At 35.9% G+C, this 26,179-nt stretch overlaps 1 protein-coding gene across 1 annotated transcript in view; it reads left to right on the top strand.

Annotated features, from left to right (window-relative positions):
• The window catches only part of RP1 (RP1 axonemal microtubule associated), a 167,466-nt gene that overhangs the window by 54,848 nt on the left and 86,439 nt on the right, over positions 1-26,179 (top strand). Inside the window, exons 21-25 of the mRNA XM_065753301.1 lie at positions 352-506; positions 2,648-2,706; positions 3,054-3,098; positions 6,525-6,688; positions 18,191-18,416. Coding sequence (XP_065609373.1) covers positions 352-506; positions 2,648-2,706; positions 3,054-3,098; positions 6,525-6,688; positions 18,191-18,416 — 649 coding nt within the window. The remainder of the gene's footprint in view (positions 1-351; positions 507-2,647; positions 2,707-3,053; positions 3,099-6,524; positions 6,689-18,190; positions 18,417-26,179) is intronic.

Here is a 26,179-nt window from a genome sequence, read left to right as displayed (position 1 = left end):
TTATCAAGTGAAATAATTGCCTGAAGTGGTTCCTACCTTGAGAGGGATTATTGTAAACTTTGAAGTACTGAGATAGTAGTGCAGAACTGTGGGCAGTATTCTGGATGAAAAATCCCCACATTTTATTTGGGGTTATTATTGCATTCTGATTTTTAGTAGCATTTTCTCATTTAGTCACAGACATAACCAACAGACATTTACTTTTTCAATACAACCCCTTTGATACAGTCCAGCTCCTGGTTAAAACACTGGGCCATTGTAAGAATCAGATCAGGCTTTTAAACCCTGATACTTCCAGATTGTTTTAATGTTGGTGAATTACAGAGTGCTCCCTTTTCCTCTGTCCCTTAGGTCAATGCTTTTGAAGTGAAAGCTGTATCTCTTGGAAAACTGCAGAAGGTGCTGTTGCGCTGCGAGGCTAATTTGAAGTCTCAGTATTGGTACTGTGATAAAGTCATTGTCAGAGAAGATGAGAACAACTCAGAATATGTTTTCAATTGTGAAAGGTAGTTTTTACAAAAATTATCTTAAGTATAGGATAGATTCCTGAAGGTGTCTATCATTTCAATAACAATATTTTGCCAATAAGAAATACTGAATGTGATTGTTGTTTTCTTTTTTAAAGGAAAAAACAGACTTGCACTAATTTGGAGTTTCGTAAAATCCTCAGAATGTGTTGTTCCAGAAAAAAATTCTTGAGTTCATAATAAATTATTACAATGTGACATGATTACTAGATTATTATATACTGTACATTACCATACAAGAATCAGTGCTATTGGTGTGACTTACATATTTGGAATGCACTTTAATATATATTTATAGATAGTAAAGAAAACAGAATTGAAATCCAGAAGTAGTATTCATTCTCAACTCAGTATAACATTTGTCTTTGTGTGGGTAGCATGGCCTAGGAACAATGTACGCTGAGGCACTTTGTTGCATTAATTCTGCAATAGTTACCATGCTAGATGTTGATCAGTAAAAATAATACAAAGGCAGAGCAAGAAAAATTTTCATTCACAGCTTTTCTACAAGGAAACTCTGTGACTGAGAAAGAATTAAGTTTGGGCCTCATCACTTTATTTTAAAACTGGAATACTGTGCTCTGTTCAAGGAGGGGAATGGCTTTGTGCTTTGGAAATCTCACTGATGCATCCTATCTGTGATCAGATTTTAGCAGAAGTTGTATAGATAAGTTTTTGCCTAGTAAGACAAAAAATATTTCTTAGGGACTACTTCTTACATAAATAGGTTCATTTTTCATTTTTCAGTGAAAGATCTACAGAATTCCATCAAATAGTTTGTGATTTAAGCTACACGTGCCTGTGTCAATCATCCAGGATTTCTTAGCACCTTAAGTATTAGTTGTGATATGATAATACTGAGAAATATGTTTATAGCTTTTACAGCACTTTTAATCAGAGAAGTTTCTTTTGGGAAAGCTAGAAAGGAGGGAATTAATAAACATGTACAGAAAGCAATTGAAAAGCAATAAACTTTATAGGATTGTTTAGAATTTTAGTTTGGATTAAACTTGTCAGCAAAAGAAGCCCTTCGAAAATAGTGATAATTCCTTTTTGTTCTAAAGATTCTATGTCTGTCCTTTCCTGGCAATAAAATTGCTGGAGCATTGACCAAACATTGCCCAGTCCCTATCCTGAGGGTGTCATGACCACTTCTGGTCCTTCCTTTTTCCCCTTTCCCCTTGTCCCTTGTCCCTTCTTCTTTCTTTTCCTCTGTTCCTGCAGTGGCAGACATCTTTTTGTTTCTTTTTCAGTTTCATGAACTTGTCTGGTAGGAGCAGTGGGAAAGGGCAGGAAGGGACAGAAAGAAGTCTGACACTGTCTGGGAATAGACGTGGCTTCAGGAACTTTGTGCTTGTGTCTGAGCCACTTCTCAGCAGCTGTTGACAAGACAAATTTTGGTTTGCACCTTTGATGCACTGTAGTCCACCTGATAAGCAACAGAACTGCCCAGAGTGCAGTTATGGGGAGTAAGGTAAAGGGAGCTTCTGCAGAAGGGATGGATGAGCATGTACTGAATGGCATTTTGTCATTGTTTAGGGATATAAGAAACAATACATACGCAGCTTCGTAACTTTATCACCTGCTGGGGCTCTTGTGGCCCTGAGGCTCCAATTGTGGAGTGAATTATGCTGCTCTTCCTCATGCTGGGGGCAGCTCCTTTTCCTCTTGGCCTCTCTGCACTCATTCTCTTCAGCTTATGCTGGATTGCAGGCAGGCTTCATAGGAGACTCAGTGATTTAGGTCATTACAGGAGAGTCTGTGGGAATGGACCCAGTAAATAAAAGCCAGCAGCCCAGAAGCTTAATGAATATATTTTTGCTCTGTAGAAAAGGAATTTTGTTTGCTTGTTTTTGAAGCAGGAATAAACTAGGAGGGTTAGTAACTCATATTCTGAATAAAATGTTTCCAATATAATCAGAGCCTATTGTAACACAGCTAAGAGGTGTAGATAACATTTACCATCATCCATACTTCAGACTCAAACTGTAAAATTTTAAGACTGTAAAATAAAATACTAAAAATATTGTATTTATTATCATATGTATTTGTTATGAAAATAAGAAGGCTTGTAGAGAAGAAAAATCTTATTCCTACACGCATTTTTGCCTTATTTTCAGGTGGCTTCCATTTATGTCCCAAGGTATAATTCATTCCGAAATTGAGTTGTACCCTCAAGGTAAGTTTTAACATTGTTCTATAGAAGTGTGATCAATAAGTACGTTGTATTGTTTTTCCTCTGAAGAAATTTAGGTTCAGTTAATACATCAAATATCAGGGTTAATGATTTTGCTGCTTCCTTTTTGGTATTTCTACAATACAGTCTGTGTTTGCATTGCATTAAGAGTGTAAGTATTACTTGATATAATGAGAAAATGACTGAGATGGGAAATTCTCTCATATTGGCACGAAGGTTAGAATCACAACATGTCCTTTTCATCTCTTCTTTCAAACCTTTATTTAATGTTGAAGGATAGACTCTTTATCAACTGCATTTTTGTTTTTTGGTTTGGTTTTTTTTGGCAGAATTTCAAATAACTCGACAGCTGAAAAGGGAAGAAGAAGCAAATGGTAAATCTTTAGTCTTCTGACTTTAATGTAGAGTATTTTTGTTTCAGAACTAACTGCTTTATGTGTTTCTTGCCATTCTTATTTATCTTAAAGCATTAATTACGGTATGCTATTTGAATATTTAGTAAACACTGAACTTCATATTTTAATTTAAAGAATAAATCACTGTTTTTCTTGTCATTTTTCTTTCTCGTAATGTTAATTTTCTCTGTTCACTTGAAAACTCATTTTTTTCCTAGTGCTTATTTGTTATCTATCTTAATTCCAGATATTTTATTTAACATTTTTAAAAGATTTTTTTTTTCACACCTGGGGTATATATAGGTTTGTATTCACTGTTGGCTTTAGATTTTCTGATTTTACTTGGAATTTCATATTTGTTCATTTTGACTTTTCTGTCCTTGCACCCAATGCAGATTAATTACAAATCTTACTAACATGTAACATTTTCTCACCTGTGCAAAGTGCTGTAGGTTGAACAATTTAGAAGCTGTCAGAAAAATGCTTGAATATATTTTTTTGTAATCTATCATATCAATCAAGATAGTTGTAGAGAGCAAATAATTTGTTTTAAATAGATGGGAAGTCAATTAACTATATAATATGTAACCAGTTATTTTGCAAATCTTATTCAAATTCTATTCTCTAAAACCTTTTTCTTTGAATCTTTGCCCTTGTTCCTTTCTATGCCTTTCAGAAGGCATTCATTTTCAATCTGTTCAACAGTCTTTGCCTTACCTGTTTTGCTTGCCTTGCTTCTGTGAGGTCAACAACTGCAGTTCTGCCTATACATAATTAAATGAATCAACTTAGTGCTTCCTGAATTTACAGGTCTCAAGTTTGTGTAATTTAAGTTTTGCATCTATGGAAGTATGCTAAAACCTGTAACAGGCAAAAATTGCCCAGTAAAAATAATGAAAGATGACAATGAAATGGAGTAAAATAAATATTTATTCAGTTTACTTCTCTTCAGTGGAGATGATGGGCTTGGACTTGAAACAAACATTTTGATCACAGCACCTCTGTCCTGACTCACTGAGAGAAATATCTTTGTCTGGTCCAGAAGACCTGGGCAGCTTTGTCATTAATAAAACTTATCCACTGTTGAAATAGAACTGTTTTATGGAAGCAGAAGGTATATTTGTTGCAAATGTCCTCAGTCTTGGTTGAAGAGCCAAAGCTGTATGCACTAAATAGCCTTCAGTTTGGTAGTATGGGGTGCTTCCTGAAATGTTGAAGGAGACTTGAAAGAGAAGACCAATTGCTGGATGAGTGGGTGATCTGTGATTTTGTTCACTTTTTTCTCTTCTTGGTTTGTCAAATTAACTTCTGATTTCATATATATGTATCCTTTTTTCTTTATTTACTTTTTTCATAACAATATATATTTTTCAGTACAACTTTCTCCTCAACATGTAACCCTAGAATAATTAAGGAATAATTAATCTCTAAGCACATCAGAATTAAAAACTAGCTTTTTATGATGAAGTGAATGAGGATTTTTCATTATTATTTTTTTTAAATACTGTTTCCAGTTTTTATTTGGTAAAATGCAGGAATATTGTAGGAATCTCTGATATTAAGGAGAATAGAAATTTTCCTTCAAACACAAAGCCATTTATTCAGGAAAACAAATAAGTAAATAAGTTCAAAATCAATATAGAGGAGAGCAAACTAATTTATTTATTTATTTATTGTGGTGGTGGGGATGGGGTAGAGTAAGTTTGGTTCCTTCTTTTACTCTGAGAATTGTTTTTGCAGGTAAACTGTTTTACTGGTGCTACAATAATGCTTTGGAGATAATGGTGAAGTTGGCAGAATATATAGTCTCAAGTATATGAACTATGTTTTTTGGGGGGCTCTTTTGCTTCAAAAATAAAAGAGAAACATGGAGAGGATAACAGAATGGGAAAGACCATTAAAAACACTTGAGGTACAACAAATTAAACAGCTGAAAGGTCCAAAACAAAATTAATTTTGCCACCTTCAAAATTAATATTTGTTTCTGAATGAATTTTGAATTTTTCATTGCACTGGAGGAGTAGAGGGTGTTATCCTGTTTTGTTCTTCATACATGTTCTTCATAAGCATCTATACATTGAGTTGTCCTTGTTCTCCAGCCACATGTTCCAAAGTGACTTTATTTTTAAAAAATTTATATTATAGTGTTGGGAAACAGGGACTGACTTTTCTGGTAAGTGCCCTCTTTGAAGGGGCAAGGAGCCTTCTACTTTATGCTCTTTGGTTCTACAGTGTGTAGAGGCTCTCCACCCTTCCATTTTATGTTGATCTCTTTATATCCTGGTACTTACATGCTGGCTATTTTGTAGACGGTAGATCTGTAGAGAAAGTCCTGAGAATGTAAATTGTCAGTAGGCAAAGAAGGAATAGTTTGTTACACATTGGAGACAGGCAACTTTCAGTGGAAATTGGATGTTGAATTCCTTTGAGTATTTAATAATTTTCCATCGCTTTTCAGGATGAGAGTTCAGTCAGACCTCAAAAATTTTGAGAACAGATGAAAGTTCATTGTTTCATCTCAGCCTTCATGAGGCAAATTGCTAACAGATAATGGGGCTTGCCCAAGATAAATATCTGTCAGACAGCGTGTTTAATTCAAGCAGCTTTTACCAGACAGCTTTTTATTAATAAAACTGCAGTGTACATTGTGGCATTTCTTTATGACTGTGGGTTCATATTTCATTTGTTGTTTGCCTAGCACAGAATTAATTTAAGTCAGTAAGTGGAACTTGTTTCACACAGGCAACAGCTAAAATCAAAAGTGATATGCAGATCATTGAGCCCTGGATTTTCAGATGCAGAGATGCTTTTTCCAATAATGAATGACTCTTTTTAAAAGTAGTTATATATTAAACTCCTTTCAGATATTTACATAACTTGTGTGCATCTCCTGGGGGCAGAGAAGCAATTTTAAATAAAACTTCCCTGATATTGAAATTATTTTTTTAAAGAGTCCTTCTTTAGCTTCAGAATTTTCTCCAGAATAATTTATTTCATGTTGATCTCAATGTCTTGCCTCAGTCCAAGAAAACAGAGCTCTTGATGTGAATGTAAAATGAAAAGGAATTGTATGCAATGGATTACTTTGATAGGTTTTCTTTTTTGTGTTTCTTGTTTATATTTTTTGACATAAGCCAAATTTTTCTGTGGCAAGGATGCTGCTAGAAATCTTGCCAGCCACGGTGTTCATATCTCCAGTTCTAAAGACAGAAGAGGTTGGCAACATACTGAAGTTGAATGATGCAGAATTTATCCAGCCTTTTTACCACTCCTACCATCGTTGAATTTTAGATTTACACTGGTTATGGTTCCTGGGCTAAAATATTACTTGAAGTCATCTGAGTAACTTGCATCTATAACTGCTACTAATTTGTAGCATTTTGATTTTATTTTTCTACTTTGCAGAGGGAGACTGGAAGATTACTGTAGTCACTGGGGATTTTGAAGCAGCTGGCACAACAGCAACAGTATCCTTTTATGCTTATGGAGAAAACAAAACTTCTGGCCCTATTATTTTGGGATCTGGGAAACACCAGCTGTTTAATCCCAACAGTGAAGATATATTTAAGGTACAGTATGGTTTCTACATAGACACTGGAGAATTCAGAACATGCAAAACAGCTCTCCTCAAAACTGGATAATAATGATAACGGAAGGGACTCAAAGCAATATGTATATAAAAGGATCATTTAGTATTTCTAAGAGTGGTGGACTTTTATGATAGTAAGATTTGTATCAGTAAATGTATTCAAAATTGCTTCAAGCACACATGCCTCTCTTAGAATGTTTAATACTTGCATCTGCTTGATGTGCTACTTTTAACAAAACACTGTTCATTTGCAGAGACAGAAGTTTATTTTCTTGTTCTTTGCATAGCAATAGTAATATAGTCCTGTCTACTGCTTATGTTGCATACCGATTCTTGGAAGCATCCATTGATGTAAATTCTTCTGTGGGATTCTTCAGATTTCCTTTGGCATGCTGTCACGAGAACCTTTTGTTGGGTCAGATAAGAAGGAAGGAGAGAGTTGATACAGATTGGAATCAAGTCATACTTGATTGGTTAATTCAAGTGATTTAGACTACAGATATCCCACTTCTCAAAGAAAAATTAAAGGGTTGCAATGCTGAAAGATGCTTCAGAAACATGAGATTTTCTAGGGATTTTCTGATTTCCTATAAGACTCTCCAGTTCCTGTATTTCCTTAGAACCCTGCTTCCTACAATTGTTTTCTGCAAGATGTTGTTTAGGTTGAAATAATTTATGCATATTAAACAGATGGAGAATTGGTGACAGATGTGACAGGAATTTTTTAAGATCTTTATTTTCATTTGTCAGTTTGAAGTGTAAATATATAAGCTCTGGTAAAGGGAACTTTAATGGTGGCCTTCCGTTTATATTTATTTAACTTGCAAATTACTTGGGTGAAGTTTTCAGGTAATGATGGGTTAAGAATATCTGATATAAAACAGGAAAGTGTAATCAGTGTACATCTACCATTCTGAAAAATATTTCAGTGGATATCCATTTGGCAGCAATGTCCCTTTCTACAGTCAGAGGCTTGTCTTATGAAATCTATCTTCCCATATATGACTTCTTGGAAGTATATGGTATGATGAAGCACATGCCTAATACATTTGAGAAATGATCTGTCTTTCATTTTTATTCTGCAGAAGATAATGGAGGCAGTTAGAAGTGAGTGGGAAGAAACCAAACATGAGATCTAATGCCAGGAAGAAGCACAGCAGATAGTTGAACTCTCCTTCTGCCAGATCCTGTGTCTACAGCACAGTTATTTCTCAGTATAGGGATTTCTGACTGAGAGAAGGAAAGCCCCTACTTTTATTATGAAGCAAGTGCCTGCCTTTCTGCTATTATCCTCATAGCACCCTGTGGAGCAGATATATTTTCTAGCCCTAGTAGAATAGATCCTATATGTTTCAGCTTCACATAAGAAACGAGATTCATGCATAAGATACTGCCACAGTATTTGTGGAGCTGACATCTTTCCTGTTTCTACTTCTGTTATTGTGCAGAAAGGCTAAGAAGAGAGGATAGTTAAATATATATATATATATTTCTGCTTGATACTCTAGGCCTGCTTCTTCTTCACTGATGATTTGCTTCTCCAAATACAGCTCTAGAAAGAAGAAGAGACTCTTCTGGAATGATGTTAACAAAAAATCAAAAATAGCAATTGCACAGAAAGTACAGTTAACTGCATAGCATTTGGGTTTCCAAAAAATAAGTTGTGAATATTCAGTAACCTAAAAAAGTCAGGAGAAAAGAATTGTTAAAAGTTGAGTAAGTCAAAGTGTACTCCCCTGTGTACTCCCCTGTATACTCCTAAGATTGTGTTGCTCATCTAGAACCTGATTTTCATGTTGCTTGCATTACTATATAAATAAAATATAACTCAATTAGGATTTTTTTTACCTCTGATTGCTGTTTGTGTAAGTTATCTTAAAAACTGTTTCACCTTCAGTATAGCACAGGTAGAATGTAATGCTGCTGTCGCCCTCAGAGTTTTCTGTCTGATTTAGCATATGATATTTGCTGAAGATAATTTAAAATTGCGGAATGGGGAGAGTTCTCATTTCCAATTGGAGCCCTATGTTCTAGATTCTCTTGAGACAGTTGTATATAAACTGCCCTATGTTTGTTTTCGTGGCTCAGGGGTTTTCTGAACAGATGGGAAAGTCACAGATGAACAATATGGAGAGTGGAAAGAAGAAGAATTTAAATTTGATGGATTTTCCCTTCTGTTCAATGAGTGTTCCTGCTTGTTCAAAGGATCTATTTCTAAGCTAAGGTTTTCTGCTTCTGTTACTTTTGAGGCATAATTTTTAGGGAATAATTTTTCTGTTGAGAGTCATTTCTCCTCCAACCGAGGGGCATCAATCTACTGTAAGTTGCAGCATCCATCAGAACCGTGATCTGTTTCCAGTGTGTTTCTCAGTATTACAGAAATACCGATTTTTGGCAGTATGTTAAGTTGCTCTGGACACTGAAGCTTTAATTATATTGTAAATTACATTCTCCAGAGTTGTGAATTCTGCGTCATCGTTCTTTGAAGCTGAATTATCTTTTATGACTGTACACACTCTTTGATAAAGAAGTGCTTTTCCCATGGTTTAAGTTTAATGAGTGGTTATGCCACGTATTTCCTTCTTTGTCCTGAAGAGAGCTAAGCAGAAGCTCGTAAGCCTATTATCTTCCCTACAAGCCTGCTAAAATGTCTCAATTTTTATTAATTCCACAGAGAAGAATTCTCTACCTTTGGGTACAAGTTCTGCTCTTCTAGTAATAATGCAGTCGGTAAAAACATGGCTGGTTCAGTAGTTCTGCTTTCAAACTACTATGCTAGCATTGCTGAAAGTGGCAAGACTTAGCTTCTCTTTAACAAGGATCTTACCATGCTTCGCTTTGAGACATTTACTTTGCTATCATTGCTATCTCTTTAGGGCAATAGTGATCCTATTGTTACTAACACATTGCCAAATTTATCTTTAATAGACACTACAATAAGCTATTGAAAGAGCTAGATTTTTCCTAAGACATCTTAAGAATCTTCATTATATCATAATTTACATTCAGTGACTATCTTATAAAAAGAGAAGGGTTTATCAGTGTTTGCAAGTGTGTGATATGCATGATATTTTAGGAGGGTTGGACATTGGAATCCATCTCAGGAGTGAATTGCACAGAAGGATGTGTTTCTAGACTATGAAGCTGTCTCACTGACAGTTAAACTGGTTAGTTTTTTTTCATTTTTATGAACTACCCTTTAGACACTGTCATAGTTTATTTAGTCTTACAGAAAAATGCTACAAAATAATATAGGTAGATGAAAAGCAGGGATTCTACCAATACTTGTAGAGACTAAATACTAAACTTAATAAATACAGCTTTCTTGTGTTGAGGTTGCTAAAAGTGTTAAGACATGTTATATGTGCCTTATTTGTAAAGAATTGTGCTTTTCAGGTGTACCTCATGATGTACCATCACACTATGGTTTTATACTTAGAAACTTATTTCTTGTTTTTCATTTTGGATTCTTCCAGTATTGCTAAAATTATTGCTAGTTTTAAGTAGCCTGTACAGTAATAACCAACATTCCTTCCTCCAGCCTTATATATTGTGAGGATCTGATGTTGCAGTATCCTAGATCCATATTCATTTTTTCATCAATCAAAATGGAGGTAACTAAAGTAAAGTGAGAAGCGTTGCAGAGAAAACTGTATATTATAAAATAGGTTGAAACGAATCCATTTTCATGCTTTTATTCCTATTGTTGAGATAAGAGACCATAAAGAGCTCATTGAGAATTGTTCCCAAATGGAAAGATAGTAAAAGTGACTGCAGGCACTGAGGTGGCTGTTTTCTCTCTTAACCATGGAACTGCCAGTGCCTAGAACTCAGGCATAGCATGTGTCCTGCTCTTTTCCAGTTGTCCCTGTTTGCCATCATGGACATTTTGGTCCCAAAACAGTTGAATAGAACTTAAAGCAATCCATGCTTCAGTAAGATATAGTTAAGGCGCGCAAAGCAGACATATTTCTGGCTTTAACTCCACTTGAAACAGTTCATCTCTCTACTAAATCTATATGATAACAACATGAACCTCATTCCTTACTGAGATAAAAGGGAGAAGAATCTCTATCAGCTACATGCTGTGTACAAAGCAAACTTTATCTGGTTCCAAGAAAACAACAGAAATATTTTAAAGAACTCGCAGACAACATAGCTGAAAAGCAAAATTCAGCTCATCTTCAGGAAATGAGGGTGAGTTAACATGCTGATGTTGAGGGTGAGTTAACATGCTGATGTTCAGTAATTCTGCAGTCAGGAGTACTACAGTTTGGTGTATATATTGGAGTATGTATTACCTACTTTGGTGTTTTCTTGAGAGAACTTTGTCCTGTTTGTCAATTACAGGTTAAATCTTTTGGCCATATATATACATACATACACAAAATTTCTCTTTTCTACTTCTAGACAACAGAAGATGAAAACATACTAAAAAATACCACGATTTGAGCATCTCCTCTCTCTCAGGTTATGCTTTCTATTTAGCTCCCCTTGTCAGCTTCAGGCAGTTTTATTAGAGATTTTGTGACTTTGGTGTCCTTCACTACGAGTCTCCCCGTTAAGATCTCTCCCTGTTTTCCCAAGTCAGTTCTATCTTTATGCATCTGTAGTTTGGCCTTCCCTTACCTTAAGCCATTTCCTTGTCTATTCTATTCTTATGCCTTGTATTATCTCAGAATCTAAACACTTTTCAGACATGAATATATGACTAATATTCATGCATGTGCTTACAAATATATATATTTTTTTGGTTTGGACTTGGCATGACTTCTTATAAAGAGAATATAAACCTTTGAAAGTGCAGTGCTTATGCTAGACAAAGTGAGATCAGTGCATTTAACATTAAAACAAAAGATGATTTTGTTTGTTCTGGACTATGCTTGATATGACTGGCTCCTTGACAGCCTTTTCATTATTCTACTTCCTGTGAAAATGAATAATGCTACGCATTATAGGGATTTTTCAGTACCAGGGATGTCACATCTGGATCTAACCTTAAAGATAGTGCAGTGGGCATCACCTGACTGACATCATTGAGTACTGCTGAATTGCAGAGTAGAGCTTATGAAGTCCAACACTCTTGCTCAAAGGAGGGTTAGCTGGAATAGATTTTTGTTAAAATTTTTAGTATTTTCCAAGATGGAGATGGCTCTACAAACTCTAGAGAATCTATTCCAGTATTTGACCACTCCCATCCATTTTTTTCAGCATATGTTTGTGGAATTTTATTGTATTTCAACACTAGATTTTATTTTTGACTGGTGCCCATTGCCTTTTCTCCTGGTTACAGCTGAGAAGATCCTCATTCTGTCCTCTTTGTGACCTCCTTTCAGATACTTGAAGTATCTAAAGGGGAGCTACAAGAAAGAAGGGGATAGACTCTTCAGCAGAATCTGTTGTGATAGGACAAGGGGAAATGATTTCAAACTAAAAGAGGGGAAACTTAGGTTGAATGTGAGGAAAAAGTATTTTACAGTGAGGGTAGTGAAGCTCTGGAACAGGTTACCCAGAGATGTGGTGGAAGCCCTGTTCCTGGAGGCATTCAAGGCTAAACTAGATCAGACTCTGAGCAGTCCAATAGAGCTGTAGGTGTCCTTGTCCATTGCAGGGAAGTTGGACGAGGTAGCCTTTAGAGGTTCCTTCCAGCTTTAAGGATTCTATTCTGATTTACAGACATTGATGAGATTTCCATCCCCCCCACCCAAACCTTCTCTTCTCCAGGCTGAACAACCCCAGCCTTTTCTGATATAGAGGTACTCCAGTCCCTTTGTCATGTTTTTTCAGTGGACTCTTCCCAGTATGTCCATGCTTCTTGTATTGTGAGGCCCAGAATTGGATATATCAATCCAGATTTGTGTTATCAGGGATAAGTAGATGGGAAGGGCCACCTCCCTTGACCTGCTAGCTATGCTTTTCCTTCTGCAGCACAGGAGGCTCTTGGCATCCTTTTATTCCCTGGGAATGGAATGTAGAAAGTTTAAGTCTGATATGATCATAGCAGCCTACAATGTTGAGAGTAGTTACTGTATCCATCAGTTAGAAGTAATATTTTTTCACATCCGAGTGATAAATATTGCTGTAAATCCACTGGAAAACAAGCACATATTTCAGAGGTCAGTTCATGGTCTACCAGGTTGTTAAAAAATCAACAGTCAGAAGGAGGGTAAATCAGAAATCCAGTCTTAGTCTGAGGTTTTGAATTGAGGTGACTACTCTGTATGTAGCTTTTATTAAATGAATCCCAATGCGTTTTCAGACTGTTAGAAGCACCATTATGTGCCCACCACTGTATTCTTTGTTCTGATACATCAGCTCTGCATGCATAAAGTGCTCTTGTCTAACCACATCATTGTTCTTTTAGTATGAACCTTCACAGTGAAGGCTAAGTAGAGCTTAAGTTTATTTATGTGGCCAGTCCTTGCTTGAGCTTTTTTATAGACAATTCTAGGTTGTTTTTCAGTTGATACCCTCTAATAGGCAGGTTTTTCATTTCCCAACATTTTGGAAAGCTTCATGTCTAGTAAAATATTCCTGGGCTAATTTGGAAAAGTGCCATCCTCTCAGAGAAACCTCAGATATGTGTAGCTATGTTCTCTTAATGTGGGGAATTTTGTGCTTTTTTTCAAGAACTGACACATTGATCCTGTAAATACGTGGAGCAGGCATAACTAACAGCACTGAGAAAGAGATTTTTTTCCACAGCTTTAATGTAATTTTTTTAATCCTACTCCTTGGATGTCTATACTCCTTTTTTTTTTTTTTTTTACAAAACTGTTATATTTCTATTTGGGCAGCTGTGATGTATTCTGATTCTTGAATTTAATGCATAACTGACAAGTTCATTGACCGTGATTCATGAATAGGCTGAATTCAGACAGCCAGAGATTTCAAGCACTGTGCATGGAGCACAGCTACCTTGTTGGTAGATCAGTTATGATGTTTTTAGAAACACTAAATAAGTCAATGATTTCTCTTCATTTTTGGGATCCAGAAGCTGCACGTGACTTTTCAGAAATTCTGTGAATGTGATTGCCTTACATCTCATAGCTATAAATATCTAAGGAGCAGGAGACAAAGGGGCACCGCTAGGCTCTTTGTAGTGTGTGGCAATAGGATGAGGGGAAACGGCCACAAACTGTAGCATAGGAAGTTCTGCACAAGTGTGTGTGGGAACTTCTTCCCAGTGCAGTGACAGAGCACTGGCACAGCTGCACAGAGAGGTGGTGGAGTCTCCTTCTCTGGAGATGTTCAAGACCAACTGGATGCCTACCTGTGTGACCTGGGCTAGGGAGCTGCTTTGGCAGGGGGGTGGACTCAGTGATCTCTGGAGGTCCCTTCCAACCCCTGCAATTCTGTGATTCTTACATGAAATTAATGACTCCAAAGCACAGCCTTTAGCAGTTGTGTTAGACACTGAGATTTTTGTGTCACTGCTCTGTAAATATTGACTAATCCAAATTTTTTTTCATACTAGCCTGAGTTTATTTCAAAAGGTTTGCAGGATACAGTCTGTGCAACAGGAATACAGTGACTTTTTCTTCTACTATATCAAAGAGAAAGTCATTACATGCATTCTTTTCACCATTATACTGAAGTTTCTTTCCACTGAACGGTCTCTTGTTAAGATCTTACTGCACATTTCACTTAGGTAAACATATCAAATACTTGAAAATAGGTCATACTGACTTCACTCAAAATATCATACTTATTGTAGGGACTGAAAAATCTGTTTGCATAGCTCATTTAGAAACACAAACTGTAGTTTTTGCATCCTCTTTGGAATGAACTTTCTAATAAATCTAGATTTTCATTTGTGCTTAAGGACAGACTATAAAATATGAGCTTTGCTCAGCCTCAATTTCAACAAATAAGGCCAAGTTTTCTAAGGCACAACTTAAAAACAATGTTCCTGTTGCCTTAGCATGAAGAGAGTTTAGTCCTGAAATATGTACAAAAAGAAGAATAAGTAACAGTAATTAGGAAAAATATACAATTGTATTTATTAGCAGTCTAAGTTGAAAAATTGAAAATCAGGTACTTATTAAAATGGTCTGCAGTTTTTCTTAATATCATGTGGTAGTAATACTATATTAAAAAAAAAAAGTGTGATACTGATGGACAGGGTAATAGTTTTATGGGTTATCATAGTGAAGAAAAGTCCTACAAAGAGTAGAATTACTGTTTTCATGGTATTCACAAAGATAATATTATGGATATTAAGTGATAGAAATAAAGATCTTTTTATGAAATCAAGCTGTCCATTTCCTTTAGTGCTCACCACAGAGTTTAGCACACAGTTAATAGAACAGGAGGGATTTCACAGTCACCATGTGAGCTGCAAAAGATGTCCCTGGAGCTGTTCAAGGCCATGTTGGATGGCAGTGGGTTCCAGTGGTGGAAACCCTGCCTGTGGTGGGGGTTGAAACTAGATAATATTTAATTTCCCTTCCAATCCAAACCATTCTATGGTTCATTCCAAAATGGAAATGAAGTAACAACCTCCTGGCATGGTGTTTATCTTGGCAAAAGAGTAACATTAGCTCTACCATGTTATAACAGTATTTTGATCTGCAGTTTGCTACAAGGATGCAATTTGGCATGCATATAACATTTTCCAGTTGATAAAATTAACTGAGTAGTAAGCAAGTATGAGTGAGATACTATTGTAATATCTGATCTTACACTAAGGCAATTTGTACGTAGCCTCAAAATTACAACAAAAGATGAAACTGCTATTTACATTCTTAATTTCCACCTGAGATTGAACATGAATCCTTTTGGCCCAAGAATATCCTTAAACAATCAGTTAGAAACAAAAGTATTATTAAAAACACAATTTTAATTTGGCAATGTTTTACATTTCAGATTAGTTTTTAGGAGACCTTTCAGTCACAGAAATAAGCCATTGCCCCTAATGATTTTATTTCCTCTCCAATTTGCTGTTCCAAAAATCTCATTTTAACAGAAATGTTGCCTCATACTCTTCCTTCCTCTAGTCAAAAGCAAACATTTGGCTTGGCATTTTGGACAAATTCACAATTAGCACATGGTCATCACTTCATTAATATTGTTATTTTGTGTCCTTTTTCAGAACATGAATGCTACAAAGGGATAGGAATTATAAAAAAGAAATACAGGAATGTTTAGAGATAATAAACAGGAAGTTGGTGAATGTGGTCAAGCTGTTTCTAACTAGGAGCATCTTCTGGAGAACTGTATCTGACAACAGGGATTTTTGTTCTGTACCAATTTTTCTGTAAACTCTCTATTGGATTTTGTGGATTACTTTGTTAATAATCCAGTAACAGGTAGCCCTTGCATGATGGCAAATGTTATTTATCCCTCTCTTTATATGTCAAATTATTCTTTGTTTTCTCTTGATCAGTCAACTCACCTGCTTATTTTTGTGAGCTTTTTTTCTTTTTTCCTGTTGTATTAGTGGTTTGTCAAACATCAACAGCATCTGATCTTAGATTTCCCTCCAGAAAAAAAAGAATAAAAACTCATTAGCATAATAGATTTAAAAAAAATTATTAGAGTTAAGGAAGATATGGCTTCACTTCTCAGCTTACCCTCATGATACCCACTAAATGTATATATGCAGGATTCTTTTTATCACAAATGTTTCAGTTTATTTCATAGCTAAATGAGTGATTAGATGCTTCAGAAGACAAAAGGGGCTCTTAGAAAGTTTCTAAGAGTCACCATAATGAGCTCTGTATGCAAAAATGCCTCTGGCACTCCTCTGTCAACAAGGACTATGCCAGAATTTAATTGTGAGCATGAGGTTTCAGTTTTTCTTTTACTAAATTGCCCTGCAAAACCACAAATAACAGTCAGTGCCTCAGTCTCAGGAGAATATTGCTTTTGGATTTTACCAATAATACATTTAATTCAGTTTTCAATAAAGTGGAAGAGTTCTAATATACTGTTGCAAGGCAACCTTAGCAGTTACTTGCCCAGTGCAGTGGTCTTTGTTTTATGTGTGCATGAGTGGGTCGTTGTGGCAACTTAGCCTACATCTTGGCTACATGTATGATTAGTGTCAGATAGCCTTTATCTGCTCTTGTAACTTTGCAGTATTAGAAACGTTTTTAATGTGTGTGGTTTCATTACAACAGTTGTATGCTCAGTTATCACCTCTTTAACGTACTGTTTTAATACTGGAAGACCTGCTAATTTATCTGTAAATGTGGCTCTATTCAGACTTTATCAAGACGTGTCCTACTGGCATACTGTCTTATGAGCCTGAATTGTGACAGGTTTGTTTCAGGGTAATAAGGAAATGTGGAGATGTTGATCAACTTAGAATACAAGAATCTCTTTTGTGATAATTCTCATAGGCAAGAAATGTCAGAGTGACACCTCTCTGTGTCATTGCACATGAAAACTTTTCAACAAGAGTAAAACAAATGTGTCTCTAGTGTCCTGGTGTTCCCTAGCTCCACAGAGCTGAACCAAAGAGAAAACATTAACTTACAGTGTCTCTTTGCAAAAACCATCAAAGAGGAAACTCTAATTCCATGTCAGACATTAATATTGCCTTCCAGAAGAGAGCTGGAGGACTTTCAAACTCAAAACTTGGTTCGTAATTTTTTTATTATTCTGATGGTTGGAGTAATGTTGGTGTTTGTTATCTGCTTGTCTATCTGTGCCCCTCCTGTCCCCACACTACACTCCAATTTGTTACTGTCAAGTGTTAGCAAATAGATAAAATAAAAATTTGTTTTTATTTCTTTATTATTTTTGTTTTCCCCTTCTGTGATTATTTTCCCCTTTGAGCTTTCAAAAACATTAATAAGTGAGAGCAGTTAACCTTGCTTTTGTGCTTAGGTTCCTGCCATCAGCATTACTCAAAAATTTCTGCTGCCCATAACAAACTAGTTTTTTTTTTTCTTTTCAGGGCTGAAAGTATTGAATGTGACATAGCCATGTTTTATTGTTTAAATTTGCTGCACTCTGGCGTCAGCGTTTACAGAAACAGTTAACCCTGACACCAATGCACATAAAAATAGAAGACAAAGAGAAAAGTGGTCCGCAGCAGACTGATAAGTGCTAGGAATAGTTAATGGAGCTCTGCTCACAGTAATTCTGTGGACTGTAAAGTGTATCGTTGTGTGCAGTGTTTACTGAAGGTACTTCTGTTTGTTAAAATATTTGTATAGAATTAGAAGCTTTCATTACCACACTACCAAAAGGATTCTGTCAAGAGATCTTAAAAGGAACTGAATTGTTTGAGCCCTTTTGTCACTTCAAATAAAACAGTAATCAAGTCAATGAAATTATTCTTAGGCTACTTCATATGCTTTTGCTTGATTACTCTCAGATTCATTGTATATGAAAGCTTCATTATCGGAAAAACAGAACTGTAGTTACATGTTGGTTGCATGCTTAGCTTAGCCCAGTGTAAGAAGGATTGTTATAAGATAACAGGATTAATTTTTAAATTCAAAACTGTGATTTGTTGTTGTTGTTACAGATTAATCTCAGGGATCTCGGGCAGCTATATAAAATCCGCATTGGCCATGACAACACTGGTAATGATCCCAGCTGGTACCTGGAGGAAGTCAGACTTGAAAGACTGTCGCCTCTTTCTCAAGAAGAGATTTGTCTGCCCATAGAGTGCTGGCTTGCAGAAGACAAGGGTGAAGGTGATACATGGAGAGAAGTGGCAGTAAGAAATTCTGCAAAGGAAATTTTGCCACGTACGTGCTCAGTATTTTAGATTATGTGTTCACTATCCTCATTCTGTGAGTACATGACAGCTTTTCATATGTCTTCCAGGGAACACTGTCAAAAAGTTAACATAACCATGAAACAAACCTTTCCATTACAGGATGCTTTCTAGTTTAAAAGAAATGGGAAGCTATCATCCTGCCCCACTCCCTTCCTACTCACTATTAGAATAATAGCTATGGTCATCTTACTCCTCTAACATTCTCGTTGTGTTAACGTGCTCCTAAATCTCTGGCAAATGCTTCTCTTTAGAGTAACTAGCCTATACACATAAGGCAGAAAATTAAGGTGTATCAACATATGTAATGTCATCTAACATCATGTTCCCTTTAGCAAGCTTGATATCATCCTTTCTTTTGTTGCAAAATATATTCTTTACCAGAAATCAGTGATCTGAATAATTGAATGTACATTTTCAAATCCAACTCAAGTCACAGCCATTATCGTAGAAACGGTTGACTATGGAGTGGCACTTCTGTGACCTGAAACTTTATCCACAGCTTTGTTGCACTCTGCTCTCTTCAACTGAAGCAGTAAATAGACCATCATATAAAGTTATTATTCAAACAGTCCTGGGCTTCTACAGAGGAATAGGGAGCTAGCATAGTCTTTTAGCACAATGTTTATTTTAAAGTATGCTTTTGACAGGAACAGAACGACAATGATGTAGCTGGTAGAAAATGCAATGGTAAGACTTGCAGAGATAGTTACTAACATTTAGGCAAACTATTTGAAATTAAGTAGTGACTATTCAAGGATTCAGTAGCTCAGTGTAAACATGGATCATCATGCAGTTAATGAGAAAATCATTTCAGAGGAAAATATTTAGCAAGTGGAAAATCTTAAGATAATAAAATTCTCTGGTTAAACAGTGATGTTTGGTGATGGTCAACTGGTCAAACTGGTGATGTTTGAATGTTTTCATGGGTTTCAAGGTCAAAGACGGCTAGTGATCTCTGTTAAAGATGCCAAAAGATACTGAGATACACGTGTGGCAGCTTACCTTTCCCCTCTGCACTTGCTCTTCTTTTGTAATTATTCTGTAGAGTGTTTAGTGACTTTAATAAGAAATTTCTGAAATCAAGAGTGGTCAGGATGAGCAAGACCTTATGGTGCATATATCATAATACATTCAGGTTATTACAGTGACATAAAAGCTGTATGCAGCTCCAGAAGAAAAATAATGAAAAAGTCATTGAAGTTTTTATAAACAATTAGTTCAACATGAAGTAAGGTGAAAGATCAGGTCAGTGCTGTCAAAGTCTAGGAATATTTTTAAAACAGCAAATTTATTTAGTCTTTCTAATCATTCTGTTACTGCATCTAGATTCTTGCTTAGTTTCTGAAGGATTTCCTGTTTAGTTTCTAAAGAACAAGCAAATGCAATACTATCCATCTGCATTTCCCATTTAAAAGCTAATTGCTTAGAAGTATTGGGCAAACCTCATCAAGTCATTTTCTCCAGCAGAACAAATGGTGTATGACTTACTGCTTAATGATAATCTGATATGATTTAGTAATGTATCTCCTGTACTTTCAAATCAATTTAGTATTTTCTAGTAGTAATACATTTACTTAACTATGGAAATCTTGTGCTGAAAATTTTACACAAAACAAATAAATATAAATTTAGCTCAGAAGGCACTCTTTTTTTTTTTAATTGACTGTTCTTTAATGTGTTATTACTCAGCTTATTCCTTACAAGCAAGTGTAATTTTTCCCTTATCCTTTATTTTTCCCACTTAATCCAACCAAATTCTACTACCTATCCTACAAAGTTTCAAAACTATGGAGCTGATTTTTGATTCCTTGTCTTTTTTTTTTTTTTTTCCCCTAACTTCAAATTCTGATCTACATTCAGATTTTGAGAGCTTTTCCTTAACTGACTGGAGCATGCTGTTGAACTAGGTGATCCCTGGAGGTCTACTCCACAATTCCTTTCGTTTTCTCCACCTACTCTTTTTCTAGGAGTTCCAGACATTATTTTTTGTTTACCAAAATAAATGGTTTGTTTCTTTGTTACTGTTGATTTAGTTTTGTATTGTGCATAATCAAGCAAAAATCGTTCAACAGTTTTCCAAGTTCTGGACGTGATGACCAAATTCACAATGCCCATAACTAGGTAAATAACTTAAGTGTCACTCAATGAAAATAAGTTTAAATCACTATATTGGATACTTTTGGCTTAGCTTTATAGCATCACAGCAACATAGGACTGTTAGGGGAATCTCTGCAATGCATATTTTGCCCCATACCCAGCAGCCTGAAAGATGCTGTAGCACTGACTTGTTGTCATGGGTTTCATACCTGGACACTGAGGATGAGGCTGCCCTGGGACAGCCCTGAGATGGGATCAGACAGGGTGTTAATTTGTCAAGTCCTTAATTTGGGTTCCCACCTGCATTGGTGCCCCCATGCTTGTATAGATGGGGCATTTGATGGCTTTTGTGATAGGCGTGGAAGAAGCCAGAGCAGGATGTTATTTTGGTTCCCCCACCACAGCCTGCACTCCTCTGTATATGTGCAGATGATCCTTATCACCCAACCTAACATGGAGAATTGATTGTCTACAGATAGTGCTGAACTTTTATCTAAGCGAATGCATGACACAAGATGTTTTGAATTTTCTTACTGTTTATGTGACTATAAACTTCAAATGAAAATGCTTGCATAGCTGAAGGAATACTGTACTGATTTGAGACAGAAGACAAGTCTTGAGGCTGAGGCAGGAAAAATTCCAGCTCAGAAGATTTAGACTTCTTTTCCTCTTAGGTAAATATGCACGCAAATACAGAAAGAGGCTAGAATGTGCTGACTGCCTGAAATAGTGCAAAAGATGACTGAAGCAAATAATAATGAGTCAAGAATTATCTGGACAGAACTTGTATCCATGTTTAATCACTCAGGAGGTACTGACTACTTATGTAAATTGCCAACTTCTCTTTCCTATTGTAAAACTGATTTCTAAATGTGCTTTTTTCAAAGTTGAAATGTTCTGAAGAATATTATCTTCTCTGTGCTACACAGGATGAAATTGCTGGGGCTGTGAAATCCTGATAATAGTTCAGAAATTTTCTTCTGTTAAGTTACTTTATGTGCATCACAAGGTTTGCTAGTTTTCTTTTTCTTTTCTTTTTTTTTTCTTTCCTCTGAAGCAGCTGATCTTTAACAGTGGTGGAAGGAAAGTAACTGACTAGGAAGATCTGATCATTAGTCTACCTGGGTAGCTTGTGAATTTGTCTTGAATACGGCTGCATTTTTGTGGCTGTTATTTGAGGCTGTGGCACTGCAGTATTTCAGCTGACTGCTCGCTACAGGCACCACCCCACCTCTGTCAACCCACTCTAGGGATGTGCTGTAACTGCTCTTCTAAAGCCAAGGACTGTGGCTGGGAGAGTAGATGTCTGAGGCCAGAGACTCCAAACACCTTTTCCCTTTTCTTTTTCCTGCTAAAAAACAACAAAAGGAAAACATCACTGGCATATTTTCTCATCCTCCAAACTTGAGAATAATTTATAAGCAAATAAAAAATTCCAATTCTCATGGCTCTTACAGCTACAATGAGCAGATAAGCTTAATGCTAGACACTTTCCCTACATATCTTGTGCTTACATACCTAAGTACTGGGGCTGAACATGGAAAGAACTCATTCACATGTAAGGATCTAGTTTGAATTTCTAGTAACCAGACCCTTAGGATAATTAAATAACCTCAAATTTTCCCATACGTTTTTTACAATATTGCTTTAAATACCAGGAGTAAATGGAAGTGGATATTAGAAACTCTGATTCTATAATTGTAATTGAAGTGTCTTCAATTGATAGGGTTTTTGTATTTATAATTCCTCAAAATATGCCTCACTTCTAGGGATGATCGTATCTTTCAAACAGTGTCAGCCATTAAGAATTTGTACCCTTTTAGACTTAATGCACCAATCCATATTTTACCCTTCTGTCATGGCAAAATGCCAAATATTATTTCTGCAGATCAGGTGGTGAATACTAAAAGATAAAATCCTATGCCAGAGGTTCAGTCCTTCTGTTTAATGAATCAAATTAAAATGATAATTTCATTATAGCGAAGAGCCTGGAGCAGGACTGTGTTGTACTGTCCTGGTATCTTGGATCACCATTCTTAGATGAGGACTGGATAGAAACGGTCCGACAATTTTAATGTTGTATAGCAATTACTGCCTCTGTGTTTTGTGTTCTTTGGCCAGTGTGTCTGTTTGCACTGGCAGACTGATAGGGGTGGATCTGTGCAGTGAAGCAGTAGTGTTAAAAACTCAACAAGCTAAGAAAACAGTGTTCTCATCATGTACTTTAAAGGGGAAGTAAGTCTGGGCTTATTCTGATTGCTAATTGGACTTATTGCCAATTTCTGGCAAGATCATCCTAATTGTTTTCCTGGAATGAATCTTCTGATTTAGTTTCATCCAAAAAGAATCTATTATCTTGCTCCAAAATCAGCAAGGAGGTCAATCAGGGAATTCAGTTTCTTGATTCAGGCTAGTGTGCTCTTGTAAGCACACCAGTGTCACTGGGCTCAGCTGCAATGTGGAGGAAACCTATTTAACGTATGAATAATGTGGTAGTTCTATATGTCTGGAATTCCTCTACTCTTAAATGAAATTCTAAATTAATGACTATACTTCCCTTTAGTAAAATTACTGTGGAAAGAACTGACAGTGGATCAGTAACTTGTACTAAGTCTGAAGGAAAAGACAAATATTTCTGCCATGAAAGCTTTTCTGATATTCTCACTAATAAATTCTTCTTCAACCCTATTATGATTATTGTTTTCTCCTCTCAAAGAATATAAAAATATTTATTTAGTCTTTAGTGCAGGAAAAATTTTGCTGCTTGCTAATAGTTCAGATGACTGAATTCTGTATGTTACTTCTTCAGAAGGAAATGAGAGATGTATCTGCTGTTCTTGGAGATTTGAGGTCTCTTGCCATTGGTGAACAATTAGGACTATACCTGATCTTCTACACTGGAAACCCTAATTCAGGATCCCAAAGTTAGAAGTTTGAAAGTATGAAAATAAAATGGTTAATTAATTTCCATTTGGTTGCTCTTATATGCACTTAGTTTACATTTTCTTCATGACCAGAGAAATAGAACTTCCCTTCTTTCTCACTTTTGTCCAGGTAGTTCATGTTTTCATGTTATCAGTACAAGCCAGAAACTGGAGCTGGGACATAACAAAACACCAGAAGTCTCAAGATAATATCTCAAGCAGTAGCAGTAGTGTGTTTTTACAGACTGAGAGAGCGCAGATTTGATACTTGTGCACTGACTGCTCAGTGACTCTTATACCCATTATGGTAAAATAAGTACCTGGGTCATTTTTAAGCATAGTTTTTATACTCTTTTGGTGTCTGTCTTTCATAAAGTTGTTTAGAAGCTCACCACCTCTGCCTGAAAACGTTTTCTCTCTTCTTTTAACTTTTTCATCCATGCATCCATGTCTCAGTTTTCTCTTTGATTATTCAGCTTATCTTAATCTACTATTTTAAGAGATTGTAAATCTCAATCTCTTACTTTCCAAAAATTCACTTTATTTTCTATTACCATTTTGTGAGTACTGCCTGAGATTTCTTCCAGCCAGTCTGTGTTAATTAATCCTCTTATGCTCTTTATAAAAATTAATGCATTTTTCAAGATGTTAGTTCTATCACTTTCATGTGCCCCACACTAGACAGAGCTGCCTAAATGTGAGTCTAACAGGCCCCTCTAAATGCTGAAATAGTGTTTCATGTCTTCTGTTCAACAGTTGTCTTTATATTTTTCAACATTTTAATTTCTTTTTTTGCCTATCTTTTTTCTATCATTTTTTCTATCCCTGTTTTTTTGCCATCTCAGTTTCCTGGTGATGTAGTTTAATAAATCAGTAGCATATGCTAAAACAAAAATGCTGCTACAGAGGAGAAGATCAGGCCATAGAACTGTAATTCTCAAAGTTGCGTGATTACTTTTTCTTAGTGCTGTGAAGCATGTCTCTATTTCAGATGTTGCAACAGTGAGGGCCTTAGAGTAGATCAGTTTCTCAAAGGAAATGAAACCAGATACAGAGGCTGAACATATTTTCTAAGGTCTTCTTGTTTTACTATACACATCTAACAAATAATGAACGGAAAACTACAAACAAGCAAATTTCACATATGGAGAGTCTTGCTGCCTCAGCAGTGTATTCAGCTGACAGGTTTGTTCTCCTGACTTGGTTGTATCTGTCTCAAGTGCTCATCAAACAGCTGGTATACCTTGCCTTATCTGTTACATAGTGGCATATATTGTCATTATATTTAAGCAATCCCTAGCTCAGCAGCCATTAATACTAACATCTTTTGTAGTTGTTCTGCAAAGTAGAGGAACTACTTGACAGTTTGAAAAAACTGCTTCTGGCTGAGTTACTCTGCTCCTAAGTTTCTATTTGCAGAGAAAGTATTTAATCTATGCAATATATGTAGTGAGTGCTTATCTTATGTCCAAGCAGTTTTCTGTAGTGGCATGTACAGGACTTTTTAGGAGAATATTTTCTTTTTTTTTTTTTTTTAACTGTGTTTCCTATAAAATGTGTTGTAGCATGCAAGCAAGCTCACGTAAAAGGAGCTTTCCATTTATTATTCTAATGCAGCAACCTGATTCATAGAGTATTGTTCATTAATATATCTAAATAATAATAATAATCAGGTCTTTTTTGTTAAGATGTTTTTTTTTTTTTTCTAGATGATATAGATCATGTAGCTTAAACAAATGCCAGATCTAACATTCTCCAGATGGTGAGAGATGTATAGATGCAAGGAAAATGGAAAATATTTTTCAGTTCTTTACATTTCAGTATGTACATGTTTTCTACTTCAGACTGAATTATTTAGGCTTGTGACAATAGAATGCACTTGATTAGATAATTATCATCTCTCTGGTTACCAAAGAGAAGCACAGAGCTACAAAAGGATCTGTCATTTATTTATTTCTTAGTATCTTTGTGTTGTGTTATAATTGTCTCTTCTGTTCTGGTATTTCCTGTGCTTAATCCAAAGCTTGGTTTGCTGTCCTTCCAGAAAGGAAAAAAAAATCATTTGTATTCTCTTCTAGTAATCGTTTATTGTTAAGGGGTTTCTTAAAATAGCCTTGACTATGCTTTAAAGCAGCAGTTACCATTATGGAAATTTTACAGTTTTGGTCATGGGAATTACTTGTAGGAGTAAATAATACAGATCTTTGTGTATATGAAGTTATAGCATAGGCAGTCTTTCCTTAGCCTTTTGGGCTCCTGCTGATATTTTCCTTTTTTGGAATTACAGTGTATGAACGTAAAAACTTGTTGATCCATAGAGCCTTCCTCCACAGGTAGTCTAACTCTGTTATCAAAATGGATGGCAATACTGAATATATATAATCTTTAGGTTTTATTTTGGAATTGTGATCTCTCTCATTCTTCACTCTCTGAAAGACGTTGTCCTGTTTGTGACTAGTGTGACTCTTTGCTTTCTAGAATGTTTTCTTCCTTTGCATATTGTAACCCGTTGTGTTCTGTCCTTTGAGCAATGTCTTGCTCATCTAATATTCTGTCGTTAAACTATCTGCAGTATGAATATAACAAAGGTAAAGTGTTATGAGTATTTGGACTTGAGCACTGTGTGTAGTTTCAGGCACCTCGATATAAGAAGGACATAAAACTATTATAGAGCCTTCAGAGGAGGGTTGAAATGGGGAAGGGTTTAGAG

Source organism: Cyrtonyx montezumae, unplaced genomic scaffold (assembly GCF_038088225.1).
Source record: "Cyrtonyx montezumae isolate F1298 unplaced genomic scaffold, pur_monq_1.0 scaffold_8, whole genome shotgun sequence".
Classification (NCBI taxonomy): domain Eukaryota; kingdom Metazoa; phylum Chordata; class Aves; order Galliformes; family Odontophoridae; genus Cyrtonyx; species Cyrtonyx montezumae.
This window is presented reverse-complemented; position numbering and strand designations above follow the sequence as displayed.